Raw genomic sequence first — 20293 nt, 5'->3', positions numbered from 1 at the left:
TAGTCAACTGGTGCCATCGCTGACTATTGGGGGTGAATTTTTGCCTCCCACAGAGAGGGCTCGCAATCTGGGTGTCCTCCTGGATGCACAGCTGTCTTTAGAAGAGCATATGACGGCAGTGGCCAGGGGGGCTTTTTATCAGGTTCACCTGGTATGCCAGTTGCGGCCCTTTCTGGATCGGGATGCCTTGCGCACGGTCACTCATGTCCTTGTCACCTCACGACTGGACTACTGTAATGCTCTCTATGGGGCTCCCCTTGAAGAGCACTCGGAGGCTCCAACAGGTCCAGAATGCTGCCGCGTGGGTGGTTATGGACGCGACTCGTTGCGCCCATGTGACACCTCTCCTGTGCAAGCTGCACTGGCTCCCAGTAGTCTTCCGGGTGTGATTCAAGATGTTGGTTACCACCTTTAAAACGCTCCATGGCTTAGGACCCAGGTACTTGCGAGACCGACTTCTGCCACCAATAGCCTCCCACCGGCCAGTCCGCTCACACAGAGAGGGACTCCTCAGGGTGCCGTCGGCCAAGCAATGTCGGCTGGTGACACCCAGGGGGAGAGCCTTCTCTGTGCGAGCTCCTGCCCTTTGGAACGAACTGCCCCTGGAAATACGCAAGATCTCCGATCTCCGTGTGTTTCGCTGTGCCCTTAAGACCCTACTGTTTTGCCAGGCAGGGCTAATTATGTAATTATTTTAAATTGGGAGTTTTAAATTGGGGTTTTTAATCTGGGCCAAAATTGTGTAATATTTTTAATAATTTTAAATTTTGATATTTGTATATTTTTTGTTTTAATAGGATGTACACCGCCCTGAGTCCTTCGGGAGAGGGGAGGTATAGAAATAAAATAATAATAATAATAATAATAATAATAATAATAATAACAACAACAACAACAACAACAATAATAATAATAATAATACCTACAACGCCACGACCGGGTTGCTAAGATCATTCACTGGAAATTGTGCCAGAAGTTTGGATTTGAGTATAGCAAAAACCACGGGAATATCAGGTTGAGAAAGTTTTAGAGAATGAGAAACTCAAGATCTTGTGGGACTTTAGGATTCAGACTGACAGGCACTTGGTCCACAACACACCTGACATAACAATAGTTGAAAAGAAAAAAGTATGGTTCATTGACATTGCAATACCTGGTGATGCACGGATTGAAGATAAGCAGCAAGAAAAAATCACAAAGTACCGGGATTTGCAAATTGAAGTTGAGCGACTGTGGAAAAAGAAATCGTGTGTTGTCCCGATTGTAATTGGAGCCCTTGGAGCAATACCCAAAGGGCTACCCCACTATTTAGAAATTCTAAATTTGCCTGACTTGAACATTTTGACTCTACAAAAAACCACCTTACTCGGAACAGCTTACATCCTCCGACGGTACCTTAACAGTTCCTAGGTCCATGGTTAGGATTCGAGCTGCTGAGCTATTAACCAGCCTCAAAGGCTGTGAATCTCACTAAAGATTAACATAATAATAATAATAATAATAATAATAATAATAATAATAATAATAATAATTTTTATTTTATTTTATTTTATTTTATTTTATTTTATTTTATTTTATTTTATTTTATTTTATTTTATTTTATTTTATTTTATTTTATTTGTTTATTCGGCTTATATGCTGCCCTATCTCCCAATGGACTCACGGCGGCTCACAATAATAAAAACACAAGCCACAATACAAAATACTTTACTACTAAAAATACTTTACTACTAAACATCCAATGGTTCTTGACCTCTGGCAGATGGAAAATGCCAGATAGTTTTTGTTTTTTCTTATGCCTCTTCATCCAATGATAAGTTTGAGGGCATCATTGCTCATTGTTGCATTGCAATTCACTTTGCTGAAATATTGTTCTTCCTGAATTTAGCTCCTGTTTTGTCCCTTCTTTATTCGTCTGAATAAACTTTAGCTCTCCTTCTTTAGCTTTCCAGTAACATCCTTAGCTTTGAGTCTTAAATTCAGATGTCAGCACATTTTCAAACCTTCGATGCCAGGAATTGCTCAGGTTCTAGTTGCTTGGAAGATTTCCAATAAATCTCTGTAGTCACACAAGGGCATAGTATTTTGGGCCAGTCTCCAAATCTTGTCAGCACTTGTTCCTGCAGCTTCTCTAAATAGCCCTTAACCCTTCTCTTCAGAGTTCCTGGAAGACAGTTGTTTCCCCCATTAGCTGACCCATTATGATCCAATAGAGCCTTTTCATCTAATGTTTCTTGTGGTTTCCATAGTTGATCCCAACTAGCATTCATGTTTATCTGTCAACAGGAATAATTCATATTTTAATTATTTTCTCCTGTATATAAATGGAGTCTGTCAAACACTGAAGGATATTGTGAAATAAAACAGAATGATTAACATTTGAAACAGACTGAGACTAACTCAAGACTAACTCATTTGCTAGATATAGGTGCAACAAATGAGATGCGGATTTATACTGTAGGTATTCAGGCCCTGAGCCATAGAGGCTTTAAAGGTGGCAACCAACATTGTGAAATGCATCCAGCATCAGACCAGCAGGATAACGTCCCAAAGATAAAGTACAGGTGGTCTTCAACTTACAACAGTTCATTTAGTGACCGTTTGAAGTTACAATGGCACTGAAAAAAGTGATTTATGACTGTTTTTCACCCTTATGACTGTTGCAGCCATCCCCATGGTCACGTGATCAAAATTCAGATGCTTTGCCACTGGTTCATATTTATGACGGTTGCAGTGTCCTGGGGTCATGTCATCACCTTTTGTGACCTTCTGACAAGCAAAGTCAACGGGGGAGCCAGATTCACTTAACAAACTGTGTTACTAATTTAACAACGGTGGTGAGAAAGATTGGAAAATGGGGCAAAAGTCACAGCTGTTTCATTTAGCAACATAAATTTTGGGCTGAATTGTGGTCGTAAATCGAGGATTACCTGTATCTGGAATCTACCTACACTGCTGCATGCTGGACCATCTGCAGCTTCTTGAGATGGCCTTCTAGCAAGCCTCATGTATAGCAAATTGCAGAAGTCCCACCATGAGCTGACACCGTCATGAATAACCATGCACAGATCTCCTAATCCAGGAATGTGGCTATGTTTGGCACATCACATGTAGCTGTGCAAAGGCTCTCTTCAACACAACCTCCATTTACATTCAAGTAGGAGCTATGAAAGAGCCCTTTCCACCCCTATAAACCAGATTTGTTCAGAGCAGGATGAGTTCATCCGGAACTATAGATGAATTAATTTCAGACTCAGTTGGCTTTTGACTCCACAGCCGTTTTCATTTGGTTAGAGTTCAGTCCCACCCAGAACCTAAATATCTTCAGGCACCATGTCAGAAATTCCACTACATCCTGGTTAGGGACAGAGAGATATAACTCGGTATCATTTTCACATTGATGACACATCACTCTGAATCAATGAATGACCTCACCCAATAGTTTCATCTACAGTAGATGTTAAACAATGTAGGAAACAGACTTTTCTGGTTCAGATTACTTCTTAGAAGCAGATGTGGAGATTTGATGTATATACTGCACAATTTTCCAGAAATCTTGTGGAATTATTTCTCAAGAGCTGCTACAATTGATGTTTAATTTGGAGGTCAGAATAACAACCATTTATTTCTTTTAGTTATACGTGTGTGTGTGTGTGTGTGTGTGTGTGTGTGTGTGTGTGTGTGTTTTGTGTGTGTATATATATATGTTTTCTTTCTTTTTTGTAGGCTTTATGTGTATTTCTCTTTAGCCAGGTTCTTCCTACGTAAACCAAGATTTTTATGCAGCCCTAGTTCAGTGAAATCACAATCCACTAGTTTCTAGGCTTTTTTTCTGGCAGCCAGCAAACAATGGGTAGCATTGGGTAGTCTCCCAATGGGCAGCAGAGTGTTTGCTGGCTGCCAGAAAAAAAGCCTAGAAACTAGTGGATTGTGATTTCACTGAACTAGGGCTGCATAAAAATCTTGGTTTACGTAGGAAGAACCTGGCTGAAGAGAAATATGTAAAAAGTTAAAATCTCGGGTGTTTTCCCGCGTCATTAAAAGTCTGTTAGTTAAAATGCTTAAAATCTTAAAATCCTGGCTAAAATCCCAGCTCAAAATCCTCTAAAATCCTGATAAAACACTTTGTAAGGTCTTTTAAAACTTTGGCTAAAATCCTAACCAACACTTTAAAGGTTTTTTTGGCAACATTTCGACAAGGTCTTTAACTTGTCATCATCGGGCCCCTACTTTCAGTTTAGAAGCTGTGGGTATGCTGCGAGGTCGGAGTTGTCTCTTTTCTCTGATCGCTGCTGCTGACATATGCTGGTTAGCCTGCAACTCTGTGTCCTGATTGGAGGGCAGCCATTTTTCCTCCTGCTTCATTATCCTAGCTGCAGCCTGACTGCATGTTAAAGGCCCAGCTTTCTCCGGTTCTCTATTACTAACTGTCAACTGCAAAGAGGGAAGGATTCTGGCAGGCATTACAACACCAGTGGTTGCCTGTTGGGATCTCTGCCTATCCTCTGATGTTAAGACTCGAGTTTCCCTCAGTGCAGATCTCCAAATACTTGATAACCTAGAAGCGTTATCTCGTCTATTCATATTCTGCGGCCTGTTTTCAATTTCGATAGCCTCCCTAATTATTCTCTTATTAAGATGTTCCTCTTTCACCACTGTTCTAGTATTGTTGAAGTCGATATTATGTCCGGTGGCCTTCATGTGTTGTACCAAAGAAGAAGTTTGTTCTTCCTTTTTCACTGCATTTTTGTGTTCTTCTAAACGCACACTTATTCATCTGTTCGTCTGTCCAATATAAGATGACTGACAGGAGGCACATGGCACTTCGTATACCCCTTGATTTTCCAGCTCAATTTTATCCTTGGGGTTTCTCAATATCATCGATATTTTTCTATCTGTGCGGAACACTGTTTTTATTTTTTGTTTCTGTAGTATTTTACCAATTTTATCAGTGGTCCCTTTTATATAGGGCAGGATGGCTTTTCCCATATTCTGTTCTTCTTCTTGGGTTTCGCTCTGTCCTAATGTCCCTTGCCGAATTATACTTCTAATTTTATTTTCGTGGAACCCATTTGCCATTAATACCTCTGTGAGAGTCTGAAGCTCTGTTTGTACATGTGCCTCATCTGCTAGGCATTGGTTAGGATTTTAGCCAAAGTTTTAAAAAACCTTACAAAGTGTTTTGTTAGTATTTTAGAGGATTTTGAGCTGGGATTTTAGCCAGGATTTTAAGATTTTAAGCATTTTAACTAACAGACTTTTAATGACGTGGGAAAACACCCGAAATTTTAACTTTTTATATACACACATCCGCGAAAACTTGAGAAGACGTGTATGTATGTATGTATGTATGTATGTATGTATGTATGTATGTGTATGTATATATGTTTACTTCTCTTCTGTCATGTTCTTATTTTTCCATTAGAACAATCTTAACATAGAAGCAAGAAATAATTTGGTACTACTAGTTCAAGTGTTTTTGAATATATTTGAAATTGAATCCTCCAGCTTCTGAATGCAAAAATTGAATACTATTTTTCAATTGGGAACCTTGTAGCCATTTTTAAGGAATTATTTTAAAACTACATTTTTTTTAATGTTGGTATCCAAATTAATATTTTTTTCCATGAAACATCCATGGAATATCCTGATTAAAGTATTTTAATCCCTCTGTGAATTGCACAATATAATTAACTTTGGAGTCTCTTCCCAGGATAAATGATCCATGTTATTTTGACCCTTTTCTCATAAAATAGAGTACCTATTACTATAAGGATTTATTTTACATTTGACTTTCCTTGAACAAAGTACCCCAAGCAGGACAGGGCAACCTAGATTGTGTTTATATTTTGCAACATCTTTTAAAAATGACAAGCTTAATAATTTAATGTTAGTAATTTAAGTTAAATATCCAAAAGTCACGGCAAGCTTGATCTTTAATCCTTAAAAAAAATGTAAGGAATTTTTTAAAACCATATTGTAAATATCTCATGTTCTAACAATTTAGGAATGACATATCTTTAGTCCTATGACTTTTAGGCTGTTATAGAAAACTGCTTAACGGGATACCATGGGAATATACACTTTAACTATCTTAAATATGTCATCAGTGCCCAAAGATAGCCAAATTTGGTTTGGAGATTCTGTTTCTGACTTGCTGATTCTAAAAGTAGTTTGCATCTCCCTCTCTGCAGTTGATCATATTATAGGGCCAGCCAGAAAATTCAAACTGATGTCAAGACTGGTAATTATAATTAAAGCTGTTCAATTTTTTTTTTTTTTTTAAAGAACTGCTTTGGAATATGTGACTGTACTTAGGCCACAGCTTTTTTTGAACCATTAAACCAATCGTATCATTTTCCACACTCACAAAATGCTCCCAACTGCCTCTATGTGCATATGTATAACATTTATTGAATCTTCCACGCCGGTCTTTCTAATCTTAGTTTATAATGTTGGAAAATGATTTTTCTAGAATTCATGTTCATTAAATCAGGATGGGGTCTAACTGATTTGAACTTGGTTAACTGAGATTCTGCCTTAGTCCCATAGTATCCTCCATCCTGCCCAGTTTGATCTAGCAAAGTTGGCACATTTTGGGTTTCTTTAGATAAATAATGTGATCTATTGGTTCCCTGGAAGCACATCTTCTCTATGGTAGTGACTGGCCCCTGGTACAATCCTGAGATTGTACCAGAAAACCTGATAGCCCCCCACCTCCCGCTGTTTTGAAGGGGCTTAAAGACTTAGTTGTCATCTCAGGCCTTTAATGAGGGATAATAAAATCTCCTTTGCACTGTGTGTGGGTGTTTATTTTTTCCATACCAGTCCAGTTTCTGTCATCTTGCCATATATTTGTTACATTTATTCCCCCTTCTCCTTTCTTGTGAGCTGCCCACAGTAAATACAATAAATACACTTCAATAGCGTTGCATGTAGTTCACCGTTCAGCTCACAAATACATTGCCAGCACTGGTATGTAAGTAGGCAATTCTTGAGGATGGTGTTAAGTGGTGCGTTTTATGTATTTAGACTTTTAAATGAACAGGTTTGAGGTAAAATGTTAAAATCCCTTCATTTCAGAATTGTAATCATCCTCTACTTATCCATCCTGAGTATGTTGTTACACTGCAGAAGCCTCCATGATAGGATTTAGGCAAGAGTTGGTTTCCACATAAACTTGTCTTTAGATTAGGGAATTTAGTATGCCTAGAACAGAATGAGCATCCTTTGGGTAAATTGGGCTTTTGTTATGCTGGTGGGAATCATTTCAAAATATGTGTGAACTGTCTGATACTGTGCATATTGTTGCTACCGATACAACTAAAGCTAGTAGCCTAGTCTATTTCTTCTCTAGCTTACTAAAAACATTGTATGAAAGCTTTAATTGATCAAAGCCATGAGTGGCCAAAAGCTCATTTGGTGATTAGCATGGCATACAGAACATTGTCCTTGAAATACAGAAAAACTGAATGAAAAAGAACAAGAATTAATAGATGAAATGAAAGATTTTTTTAAAAAAAAATGGGTGATTAAATAGAGGAAAAGGCTGGTATCTTCCAAGGTATACTGTAAAATATTTAATACACCTTTTCTAAACAAAACTTAAGTGTCATTGCATTATAAGCTAAATGTGATTGGTTAATACAGTGCAAATCACTAACAAAACTATAAACACTAAGCAATATATTAAATTAATAGTGAAAGTTGTATGTCAAATTAAGATATAATTGTAGGTAGGTAGGTAGGTGGAAGGAGGGAAGGAAGGAAGGAAGGAAGGAAGGCTGGCTTCATGTTTTAAAAATAATTGAAAGTTTGAATTACTTCCTTACAGAGGACTCTTCATCACTTCCCATGATCGAGGACATATCGAAACATTGTTTAAAGCATGGCCTGAAACTAATATAAAGGTAGGTGTCTCTCAGATGTATGTGCATGTTTAGAATCATATCTATAAATTACTGACATAAACAATAGTGTTGGGTTTTGCTTTGATATAGGAATGTCCCATGAAAATTCCATTAATCTAGCACCATGTCTCAGAGAAAGCATGCTGGCACTTTTTCTAACATGGTAGAGTTTTTTAAATGTAGGGAATATTCAAACATGGAACCCTTTGACCATAGTATTAGATATTAAAACTAATAAAAGTACCTTTATTCAGTTTGGATCTGAAATAGTAAAATACCTTGAGGTTTATTTAAAATAGTTTTAGCCTGCTTTTTTTCTTCAAAAACACTACAAAGAATAACTTTAAAGGTTGAAGTTAAAATTGTTATGCAAAAAAAAGCTTTTTGGGATTTTTTAAAATTCCAACATACTGTATATGAGGAATAAAACTATTCATGTGATTTATAATATTTTAGTATAGGACACACATTTTGATGTCATCGTTTATACTAGTAACACATATTGGAAGATGTGGGATATGTGTTAAATATGTTACATAAAATTTACCTTCATACATGTATGAAAATGGAACTAATTGGAATAGCCACGTTTATTTTCTTTTTTTCTTGTTTGAATATATAAATGGAAAAGATATTTACATAAGTAATTGATTATATTAAAATGTTGGACTGTATTACTTAGGAAAATGTAAATTATAAAACAAGTGGGTTCACTATTCCTATAAGAATTGAACAATTGTAACATCACAAAATTAATTATTCTGATGATGGATATAAAAATAGATGACAATGAGAAGGGGTTTAATATAGAATAGAAGGGAAAATTGGAGTTTTGGTTAAAATTAGAGATGAAAATGAAGGATAATATGGGTAAAAAATAGATGAAAATAAATACCATGGCAAAAAGGAGGTATAGAAATTGTAATCTTAGTTGTAAGGATCAAAAACTGTTTAAATTTGTTAACCGGCCAAATACTCTGTTCAGCAAAAATACATTGTATGTTTGTGTGTGTGTATGTGTAAAAAAATAAAAAGAAACTTTTTACAAAAAAAACCCTTACCTTTATAACTCTTAAAATTCTGCCAGTATGGCCTACTTAGCTTTTTCTATAAATATGTTTGCTAAGCAATAATGTGACCAGCATTGTTTATTAATTTTATATTTCTAAGAGAATGCATTGTTTTTTTTCCCTTTTGACTTTTATGAAAATAGCAGGCTAATATGATTAAATCCACATTTCATGTGAGAACAGCATTGTCAGCTTATTAAAGATTTCCCTTTGATTCAGTGAGCTCTGAATGGGAGCACTGAAATTATTTGGATACTTGGTATGCACCATCTCTACAGTGGAATGTATAATCTTCTCTAGATCTTGGCTGCCCTTTCAGGTATATGTGCTATCTATAAAGGCATGCAGGGTTGGTAGAGCAGGTGGTTTGCCAGTTGCTTCTACACCATTGCCAGATCCTTCCCTATTATGTCAATTGGGAAGTAGCTGTGACAATAACCGATGGATTTTACCCCACTCACCAGTTTACAGATATTTTCTTTTGGGGCCAGGACAGAAATATGTAATCATTGTGGAATGTAGTATTGAATACCTGTTTCTTAAGCAACAATGGTTGTATTCTCAAAGGATTAGCACAGAAAAACCAGAAACAGATTATTTTTGTTTATAAATGTTGAAACTGCAGTGAAAAATACCTGGCACAGAAACTTCGGGTTGCTGAGATTCTTTCTCTAAGAACTTTGGAAGTGCTATCTGCTTTAAAAAAAATTCTGTAAATAGCAGCTGATTTGGCAGGATGATTCATGAATATGACTTATCTGCAATTTAAACAATTTTCTTATTTGCACTATTCTACACATATTTTTAAAGCAGCAGCAGGGAAACTCTATTGAATGGGATTTCTAGGGTCTTCTTATCTGCACATCTGCATTATGTATGTCTTCATCTCCTCCATCATATTTGCTTGTTTACTTATATGATTATATTCTGCTGTACTATTCAGGTGGCTAATATTCAGTAAAATGTGAAATGCAAACAATTAAAAAAAAATTAAACCCAATGCTAATAGTAATTAACTTTAAAAACCTGGCAAAAGGCATGTGCCTTGACAGATCTTCTAAAATGGAGATGTTTGCAGTTTGCAATTCCACAGTCCAGGAATAATGCGGGAGAAGACCTTCTTCCATCTGTGAGATAGATGAGTTGTAGATGGCAGGGTCTCTTTAGAAGGGCTCTTCCTTCAGATTAATATATCCATACTATTGGGATGGGCATTCTCTTAGACAATGAGGATCTAAGCCACTTAGGATTTCAGAGGTCTATACCAATACATTAAATTGTGCCTAAAATCTGACATACTAACACCATGACTGTACTTTGTACTTACTAGTAGCCTAATAACAATATTCTAAACCAGTTGCAATTCCCTGTCATTTATCAGTATGTATTGTATTTCATTGTGCTTAGCTGACCAATTAAATATAAATAAACCCAACAATATTAAAGGATTGACGCCACCTCAAAAATGATAAACATGGCAATAAAGAAAGAAAAAATTCCTAGAAATAATGTGATTACTAGAACACCTCTAAAAATTTTATCCATGTTAATTGAACATATTCTTCTTGTCCAAGACCAATTTGGATATTGACCACAGTACGTTGCTGTGATGAGGGTGTAGATTAGAATAAGTGTTATATAATAATTCTTCTAGCCAACTCTCATTCGCCCTCTCAATCTGTAATTCTTGATACCATGATAAATTCCAAATTCTATAGATATAGCAAAAACAACATAGATATATTTAATACATATTGTTAATGTCTTTGTAGAGTCTTGTTAACAAACCCTGTGTTTTTTCCCGTAGTACTATAGTCTCACATAGACTGCTTTGTAATTGTCACAGCATGGCCATCTTTTTTTCTTTCTTTTTGCATCAATCCTTGCTGCCAGTCCTAATTTCCAGGAAATCCTGCTGGTTGGGAGGCTATATCAAAGAGAGCCTTTGCCCCAGCTGTTTTTCTTTTTTGACCCACTGCTACAACTGAGTAGTCATCCTACTGGAGTTTTTCTCACCCTCCAGCCATTCATATTCCAGTCCTATCTGGATTGCTTTCTTAAGGTTTACTAAATAAAAGGAGAAAGAAGGCTTTACTAGGTAAAAGAAAACATCTTCAAATTTCAACATTTTGGACATTTCTGAAAACAGAAGTCCCTGTGCAGGATTCCTTTTCTGTAAATATGAAAAGCAATGGGGGATAATCTATGGGTAGATGCCAATTTGAGGAGATGAAATTATTAATATAGAATTGTTACATGAGAGAGGAAGGGAGAATGAAGGGGCTGGCTGCATGCTGCCACAGGATATGTCCCTGGGACTTTAATGTGACAGTTGGGCTGATAAAGGCTCCCTATACCTAATTGGTTGATAATCAATAGCCTTTTGTCAGAAATTAAATCCTTAAATTGGAAAAAAAAAACTCGGAAATAGCACTGCATCATTACTCAGAGATGGAAATGTAAATCACAAAGAATCATTACTCAGAGGAGTTAAAACAATGTGTTAAACAGTTACATTTTTTAGTGCAAATGTTCAGGATTATGGTGCTGGGCTATTCATGTTCAATCACATAGACTGTTTAAGTAACAGGATTACTAAGTTTTTTCCTCTTTGCATCACAGCAAGGTATTGCAATTTTTCAACAACGAATTCATTAGAGCATCTATTAAAAAGAAATCATTAGCCAGAACTCTCCAATGAATTGGGCAGTAGAAACTGCAGATGCCAATTGTTGTCTTAAACACACACATTGTACCAGAGAGTTACATTTTTATTTGCTTTATCTAAACCCTTAAGGAAGAAAATTATACCCACTGGTATCTTTTCTTTTATTAAAAATATATTTTATATTTGTGAGGCTATTGACAAATTTAAAAAAATATATAATGTTTGCCCATTTCTTTCACTGTCTTGTATTCTCTGCCAAATCTGCTCTGGGAGAATAGGCAACTCTCTGGAATAGCAGGAGGGAAAGGAAAACTGTTAAAAAACCCTTGTTCTCTTTTATTAGTAGGATTAATAAAAGGGCATCATTAAAGGGAATCTAGCGTGCTCACTTTGTCATGTGTTGTTTCTCATTTATTGATTGAATTCACTTAGCCCATATAATTGATTGACCAAAGATTTATTTACTTTAATAATGGCCTTAAAAATGCAGTATTTCTTTCTTTCTTTCATTCATTCATTCATTCATTCATTCATTCATTCATTCATTCATTCATATTATTTGGAAAATATTAATATCATGACAGAGCTTAAAACTGATCATAACAAAAAATTCTGGATATCTTTGCAGTTTTATAATGCTTACCATACTTTTCCACAGGCGATTGTGGTGACTGACGGAGAACGTATTCTTGGCCTTGGAGACCTAGGTTGTTATGGAATGGGCATCCCGGTGGGTAAACTAGCACTTTACACAGCGTGTGGAGGAGTAAAGCCCCAGGAGTGTCTGCCCGTTATGCTCGATGTGGGAACTGACAATGAGGTAACTGTTTTTTCATGCTGATGTCAATATTTGACATATTTCAAGAGAGAAATAGGCAAAACTGTGCAGTAATATTTGCCTATTCAGAAAAAAAAGGTATAATGTGTTTAACATTTTCCCCAGAATTTTTTTTTCTAGTAATAACACAAAGGTGTAATTTGTTAATTCCTAGTGTTTATCCCAGTTTCATTCCAGCCTGTAAACACTGAGACTTTTGTTCCAACAAGGATCATACTATCCTGAGTAGTGCAGTTGGGACAAAAGTGAATAGAAAGGAAGATCAGTGCAACTTTTAACAAGGTAGTGACTCCTAGGTGATGTGTTAGGGTAGTGGTGGTGAACCTATGGCACATGTGCCAGAGGTGGCACGCAGAACCCTCTCTGTGTGCACGCGTGCTGTCGCCCCAGCTCTGTTTCGGGTCTGTGTGCATGCGTGCGTGCCTCCCACAGGCCAGCTGATCTTTGGGTCTCTGCCGTACATGTGTGGGGTGCGCGCGCATGCGTGGGGTGCAGTAGCACATGTGCCCATGTCTTACAGTTTGGGTGCGCGCGTGCACTTTGGGCACTCAGTGCCTAAAAGGTTCGTCATCACTGTGTTAGGGCATAATGATAACCGACCAATGCTTTATTCCTTGCACGATTTTCTTACAATGTTTGTTACTTTAAAAAGTAGGAACTGGGTTCCATTTATTCTGGCATGGAATAAGAGACCAGGTTCACATTTCATGCACATGCTGGATATCAACATTGCAGTCCTTTCTCTAGTTCTCCTCATGTAGAATTGGGTCCTATAGGGAAATAATATTTGGTAGCCACTACATGTATTACTGATATATTCATCCCAAGAAGACATACTAAATTCTAAAACTGAAAATGAAGCTGACTTTCCTTTTTACACTAATGAACTGAAACTGAAAATCAGGAAATGGTCCTGATTGACTTCAATGCATAGCAAGATAGGCAGGCTGCAGTCTCACGAAATATTTGGTTTATAATAAAAACAGACATACTAACACTGAGGTTCTGTTTGATAACAAGTATTCTGTATTGTTTTAGGGTTATTTGAAATGAGCTTCAATATTAATTGCATAAGGAGTATGTAGTAGAAAAGGAAGACGATGAAATATGAAGAAATTAAAAACATCAGATGATTTACTAAATAGACATAATCATTTACTGCCACTGTTCCAGAAATCCTGAAGGAATATTAAGTTACTGCACAATCTATTCCCCAGATTTAAAGACAGACAAGGTTGGAATCAGTTTGAAAAGCAGAACCTATTAGTATATACAGTCTAATTGCCCTGCTGTCAATTGAAGTTAAAAAGATCCTTAGAAATTAAATCTGTTAGGTGAAATTGTTAGGTGAATTACTTGATGGAAACTTTTTGTTGTGTTAAATGCTGTTTTTAATGGAAAAAATGGAATGCTGGTTTAAATGTCACTCAGAACTTCCAGCACTTGACAGATCTGTTTAGTTTTGTTCTTAGTCAAAGGGTTATTTGCTCTGAGGCTGTGTCTGTACAGCATTTTCACACAGTTTAGAACAACCTGTTGTTCATTAGCCGACACAAAAAATTCCTTGCAGAAGGATTTCCCCGCCCTGATGGCTGGAAGTACTTTGAAATCCTTGCTTTCAGTGGTAGACTATGTAAGAAGCATAATTTATTTTCCTCCAAGTTCCATCTCGTTTTTATTTCTAAATTATGAGCCAAATTGGAAAAATGGCAACCTACCTCACCCCCCATGTTTTCCTTTTTTCCTTCAAAAAAGTATGTGTTCAGAATATATATATACACACCAGTATATAATGTTGAATTATGTTAACCTCTGTCTTGGAACTCTTGAAAATGTAGCTAACCATGTATTAGAACTGAAAATACAGAATTGTGTTACTGTATGGCCATAAAATTCCATCTCTGTATTTTAGCTGGAGTGAAATAGTGTTATTGGATTAATATCAAATAATCAGTTGGAATGCCAAACAGTGAAGTTTATTAAAAGTTTCAGTTTGATGAGGCAGCTAACTGGACAAAACCTATGCATTTCAGCTAGAATGGAGCTGAGAAACTATGCCCATTGTTTCTTGTTCAGGGTGATTATGGCAGTCTTGATTTAGGAGCCTAGAGCCACCAAGGAGGCAGCATATTCACATATTAAGATGTTAATAACTGCAACGATTCACTTAACATCTGTGGCAAGAAAGGTCATAAAATGGGGCAAAACTTGCTTAACAGCTTTCTCACATAGCAACAGAAATTTTGGGCTACATTGTGGTTATAAGTCAAGGATGACCTCTATTAGTTTCTTTGTTGCGATATTTTCTGGATCAGACTCAATAAATTATTAAAGAATTAAGAGTTCAAATATAACTCCTTTTATTTACACAAAGGCATTCTATATTCGCTGAATATTCATAGATAGAAGCAGGGAGCTTGTGGAAAGGAGCTTCTTATATACATAGGGGGTGGAGTCATGAAGATGGGTTATGAGTCATGAATACATTAGAGACCATAGAATGAATTAACTCTTGATGTTCTTATATACACTATTTACACATTAGAGAATAAGGCATTTACATCTAACAAATCCCCCTCTAAATGCCGATTATATATACAATATCAATTACATTCAGATTCAGGACAATACAATACATGCAATTTAGAAGTTAAATATTTATGTTGTTTGGATGGTAAAGGCTTTGTTAAAATATCAGCTATCTGTTCAGAAGTATCACAATGCACAGCTTTTATAAAACCGTCTTGGGATAATTGCCTTACATGTTTAAACTTAATATCTATATGTCTGGACCTTTGTCCAATAGCATCAGATCTGGAGATTTCAATAGCTGCTTTGTTATCCTCATTTATGATAAAAGGTAAAATAGGTTTCTTCCAAACTTCTGAAATTAAGTCATTAAACCACACGAGGTTATTAGCAGATTTGGATAAACAGACATATTCTGCTTCTGTAGTTGAAGTAGATACCAGTTCTTGTTTGCCGGTATACCAATAAATTGGACAATCATTTAAAAAGAAAATATAACCTGATGTACTTTTTCTGCAAGATGTGTCTCCTGCCCAATCCGCATCTGCATAACATATGAGTTTTGGTTCCTTGTTATTATTTGGTTCTAACATAAGACAAAAATCTAAAGTGCCCTTCAGGTATCTCAAAATCCTTTTGACAGCTTCCCAATGATACATTGTTGGTTTACTGACATATCTGGACAGTAAATTAAGTGGTAAAGCTATATCTGGCCTAGTCCAATTAGATATGTAAAGAAGTGAACCTATGATTGATCTATAAAATGTGTTGTCCTTAAATTCAGGAGATGATTCATCAGTATTTCTGAGGAAGTCAGTCTGCATGGGAGTATCACATGTCTTAGCATTATTTAAATTACATTTGTTTAGAAGTTCTACAATTTTATCTTTTTGAGTAAGTTGGAAACCCTTTTTTGTTTTGCTGATCTGTACACCAAGATATTTATTTACCTTACCCAAAGACTTTAGGGAAAAATGTTCATTCAACTTGTTCACAAAGATTTCTCTACTTTCTTTGTGTTTTCCAATATATAAAATATCGTCTACATAAATTAATACAAATTCTATACAGTCATTATCCCTTTTGACAAAAAAACAATTATCAGCAGATGTGGCGCTAAAACCCATAGTCTTGAGCACCTTTACCAAACAATCATACCATCTTTTACCGGATTGTTTCAATCCATATAAGCTTTTGTTTAGCAACCAAGTTTCATTTTTATTTGTGTATTGGCTGTGAGGGGCCCTTACATAGATTTCTTTATCTAACTCTGCATGTAGGTATGCAGTTTGTATATCATATTGAAATACATCAAGGTTAAGTGCTGATGCTACCACCAAAGCTGTTTTGACACTCTCTGTCCTCACAGTAGGAGAATATGTGTCTGTATAGTCCTCTGGGTATTTTTGTGCGTAGCCTTGGGCAACTAATCTAGCTTTGTACAGATTATTGCCTCCTTCCAAATTTTTAATTTTATATATCCACCTAGTACCAATAACAGTTTTGTCTTTAGGTGCGATTGTGGGGGTGAATACATTTAATCCTTTTAAACTTTCCATTTCCTTTTTCATGGCTAGTTCCCATTTCTCTTTTTCTTCACGAGGAAGTTTTAGTACTTCTTCGTATGTATTGGGTGTTATTGGTTCATTATTTACATTCATTACGTAATCTTTATATTTGTCTGGCATTTTGTTCCTGTTGTTCCTAATTGTTCTTTCTGGTTTACTATTGTTGTCATGCATGTATCTTGCTTCCTTTTTTGTTAGTGTATCAGTTTTTATTTTGTATTGGCTATTTGTCCAGGTTTTGGTCTTATTTTCATGTTTATTTGTACTTTGTTTATCTACAGTTCCTTCCTTGTGATATTTTGTTTCTATGTGTTGATTAGGAAATATTTCATTTAAATGTAATTTAGACCAGTTGGCCTGTTCATGGAACACGGCTGTTCTGGAAACTATAAATTTATTATTGCCATCAATGAATCTATATCCTTTTGTACCAGTTTCGTATCCCATGAATCTAAGTCTCCTGGATACATTTTCTCCCTTTCTTCTCAATTGTTTGGGTATGTGTACGTCTGCAGTGACCCCAAAAATATGCATATGTGCTAATTTTGGTTTTCTATTATACATTACTTCGTATGGTGTTTTATTTATAATACTGGACCAGGTTCTATTTTGTGTATAATTCGAATAGTGTAATGCCTCTGACCAAAATTGTTTACTTAAGCCAGCATCCTCTAATGTACATCTAATCATAGTTTGTAGTGTGGAATTTTTCCTCTCTGCAATTCCGTTCTGGAATGCAGAAAATGGACTGGAAGTGTAATGTAGCATTCCTCTATCCTTTAGCCATTGAGAGAATTCTCTAGACATAAATTCACATCCTCTATCTGTCATAATTTGCTTTATTCTAATATTATGCTGTGTTTCTATGCGTTTATAAAATTCCTTAAATTTTTGAAAAGTCTCATCTTTATGTTTCAATGTGTAAACAAAACCATAACGACTATAATCATCCACTATTGTTAGAAAATAACGTTTCCTATATGTGATTGATGGAGTAAGTGGTCCTACTAGGTCCATGTGTACTAAATCAAAAATTTTGTTAGTTGATCTGGCAGATCTTTTTGGTCTAGGGCTAGTTTTTAGTTTTGTAGACTTGCATACTGAGCATTCCAAATAATTTTCACAATTTTTTATTTTGACACCTTCTGCGTGTTCAGTCATTTTTTGTACTACAGGAAAACTGGCATGGCCTAACTTCCTATGTAAGATGTGAGCACACTCATCATGAATTGGTTTACCTATCTTTGGTTTCTTTATGTTGGGTACGTCATTCTGATCATGTGGTATCATACAATCATCATTGTCACTATTGCTAACATTTTCATCATCTATTTCCATACATTCTTTAACATTTGAATCAATATTATGTAACCATTCTTCTTTTGTTATGAGGTAGGGCAGGCCCCCTTTAATTATCACAGTGCCTATTTTATTTTTATTTTTCTCTAGGAATGCTTCTCCCTTTGAGAAAGTTATATTGATATCAGAGTCTTTACTTAGTTTTATGGCACTCAATATGTTATGAGGTATTTCGGGTATTAACAATACCCCCTCTATTTTTCCTAAACCAGATAAAATCACATTTCCTCTGCCTAGTACTTGAACCTTTTCTTGATTGGCTACTTTTATTACAAATTTATCTTCTGTAAAAGAAGACAGTATATCTTTATTGTTAGTGGTATGATTTGTAGCCCCAGAATCGATGAGCCAATTATTATTTTCATTTTGTTGGGATTTTGTATTGTCATGTTTATTTAGTCCATTTAGTGAACCAGATTTTTTATCTCTTAAGTTTTCTCTGCCCCCTCTATTTTCTCTATAATTTGGTGGGCTTCTATATCTATGCCTTTCTATAGAAGACTGTCTATGATTGTGTTTGTTCATGTATTCTGGTCTGTGCCTTTCTTTTGAGAATCTGGGACAATCTCTTCTGTTATGTTCTTTGGACCCACAATTATGGCATCTATATGTTTCATTATATTTTTCTTGGAAAGCTACTTTCCTAACAGGTCTAAGTTCTGAGTGATTGTTAGATCGATTTTTTCTCGAATTGTCTTCAGCTATCAATTTGTTGGATAAACTTTCTATTGACAAATATCCTAAGTTAATGGTATCAAGATGTGACATGAAATTATCCCATGATGGGTCAAGAGAGTTAATAATAACACTTTTCATTGTTTGGTCTGAAATAACTTCTCCCCTTAAATGCAGTTCAGCCCTTATTTTGTTTAAACATATTAAATGCTCACTTATAGAAACCCCTGGTTTTACTCTAGATGAAAAGAATTCCTTGGACATCCTTGTTGTAGTGGCTACACTGTCACTGTGAAATAAATTAAACATATATTGAACAATTTCTGAAACAGTCAGATTAGATTTGATGCTATAATACATTGCAGGAGATATGCTGGCTATTATTAGAAAAAAGGCTCTATGGTGTAATCTATCTATTTTTAAAGTCCAAGGTCTTCTTGGAGGATTAGTGATAAAAAATAATAAGTTCTCTTTCATGAAAATAACTTGAAGCTGCTGGTACCATTCTTGTAGATTAATACCATCAATTCTTAACTTTGGGAAGTCACTAGGCAAGTTTCCTGTGTTATTTTGACCATTACTTACAATCTGAGGCAGTTCGTGGTCTTGCAAGTGTAGAAATTCGCAGAATGGTGTAGGGATGTCAGCAACGAGTCTGTGTGGTTCCTTTACGAATTCAAATCTTCCCGGATTGTTTTCCTGACTTCGCGCATGCGCACTGCTCATTCTGCCCTTGACTCCGTCGTGGAAGGTTCTCTCCATTTCCGCTTGCTCGTTCGGCTCCTCTCCCGATGAGTCAGTCTCTGGCTCGGTTTTTGGTGTCCTGGTAACTGCGATCGTCCTTTTCTTTCTCTTTCTGGATATGTCGCTTGCTTCTGTTTTTGGAGTAGGAAGGAATCGGCAAGGTTCCCTGGGCTCTGGCGTCGTCGCTCTTGAAGTTGGGGTGGAGGCGTGCAGGTCTCGAGGCATCGATTTGTTCGCTTGCTTCTTCGGCGATTCCCTGGTGATTTTTAATTTTGGCCCAAATATAGTAAAGAGTGTTTTTATTGCTGATTCTATTTGTATCTCTGTTGGTGTTTCTTCAATTTCCGTGTCTGGTTTTTCTGAGTTATAAAGTCTTTCCTTTTCGTTTTCAGCATCGAGAGGATCTTTTCGCGCCAGAGATTTTGAATTTTGTCCTTTGATTGGTTCAGTTTCGCTCATCTTGGAAGTTTGTTGAGAACAAGATGGCTGCCATTCAAAATTTTGCGCGGGATCAGTGTTTCTCTCTTTCGTTGTAATTTTATTTGTAGGTAAATCGCTCACCGTTTTCGAGTCCTTATTTTCATTTGTGTGAATTTCTTTTCCTTTTGTCATTCCTTCGCTTTTTATGACGTTTTTGATTTTTGCTTTGAGTCTTAGCAGTTTTAATATCTCAGACCCGAGAGGACTGCTTTTCAATTCCTTTTCTTTTTGTTCATCTATTATTTCTTGATCTTCTTCCATTTCTTTGCTGTATGCCCTGGTGTTGGGCCTATCTTTTTTAGACATGTTTAAGTTCTTATTGAGTCAATCCAACCATCCTCTGCTACCAGATTGTTGCGATATTTTCTGGATCAGACTCAATAAATTATTAAAGAATTAAGAGTTCAAATATAACTCCTTTTATTTACACAAAGGCATTCTATATTCGCTGA

The 20293-nt window shown here is 36.1% G+C and overlaps 1 protein-coding gene across 3 annotated transcripts in view; it reads left to right on the top strand.

The window, feature by feature from the left end:
- The window catches only part of ME1 (malic enzyme 1), a 115325-nt gene that overhangs the window by 32142 nt on the left and 62890 nt on the right, over nucleotides 1-20293 (top strand). For all 3 annotated transcript variants that reach the window (XM_034408890.3, XM_060689143.2, XM_060689142.2), the window contains 2 exons: nucleotides 7835-7910; nucleotides 12307-12468. In XM_034408890.3, the coding sequence (XP_034264781.2) occupies nucleotides 7835-7910; nucleotides 12307-12468 (238 nt within the window). The remainder of the gene's footprint in view (nucleotides 1-7834; nucleotides 7911-12306; nucleotides 12469-20293) is intronic.

Source organism: Pantherophis guttatus, chromosome 1 (assembly GCF_059756535.1).
Source record: "Pantherophis guttatus breed Tessera chromosome 1, ASM5975653v1, whole genome shotgun sequence".
NCBI lineage: Eukaryota > Metazoa > Chordata > Lepidosauria > Squamata > Colubridae > Pantherophis > Pantherophis guttatus.
The sequence above is the reverse complement of the archived record's forward strand: the minus strand, read 5'-3'. Positions and strand labels throughout refer to the sequence as shown.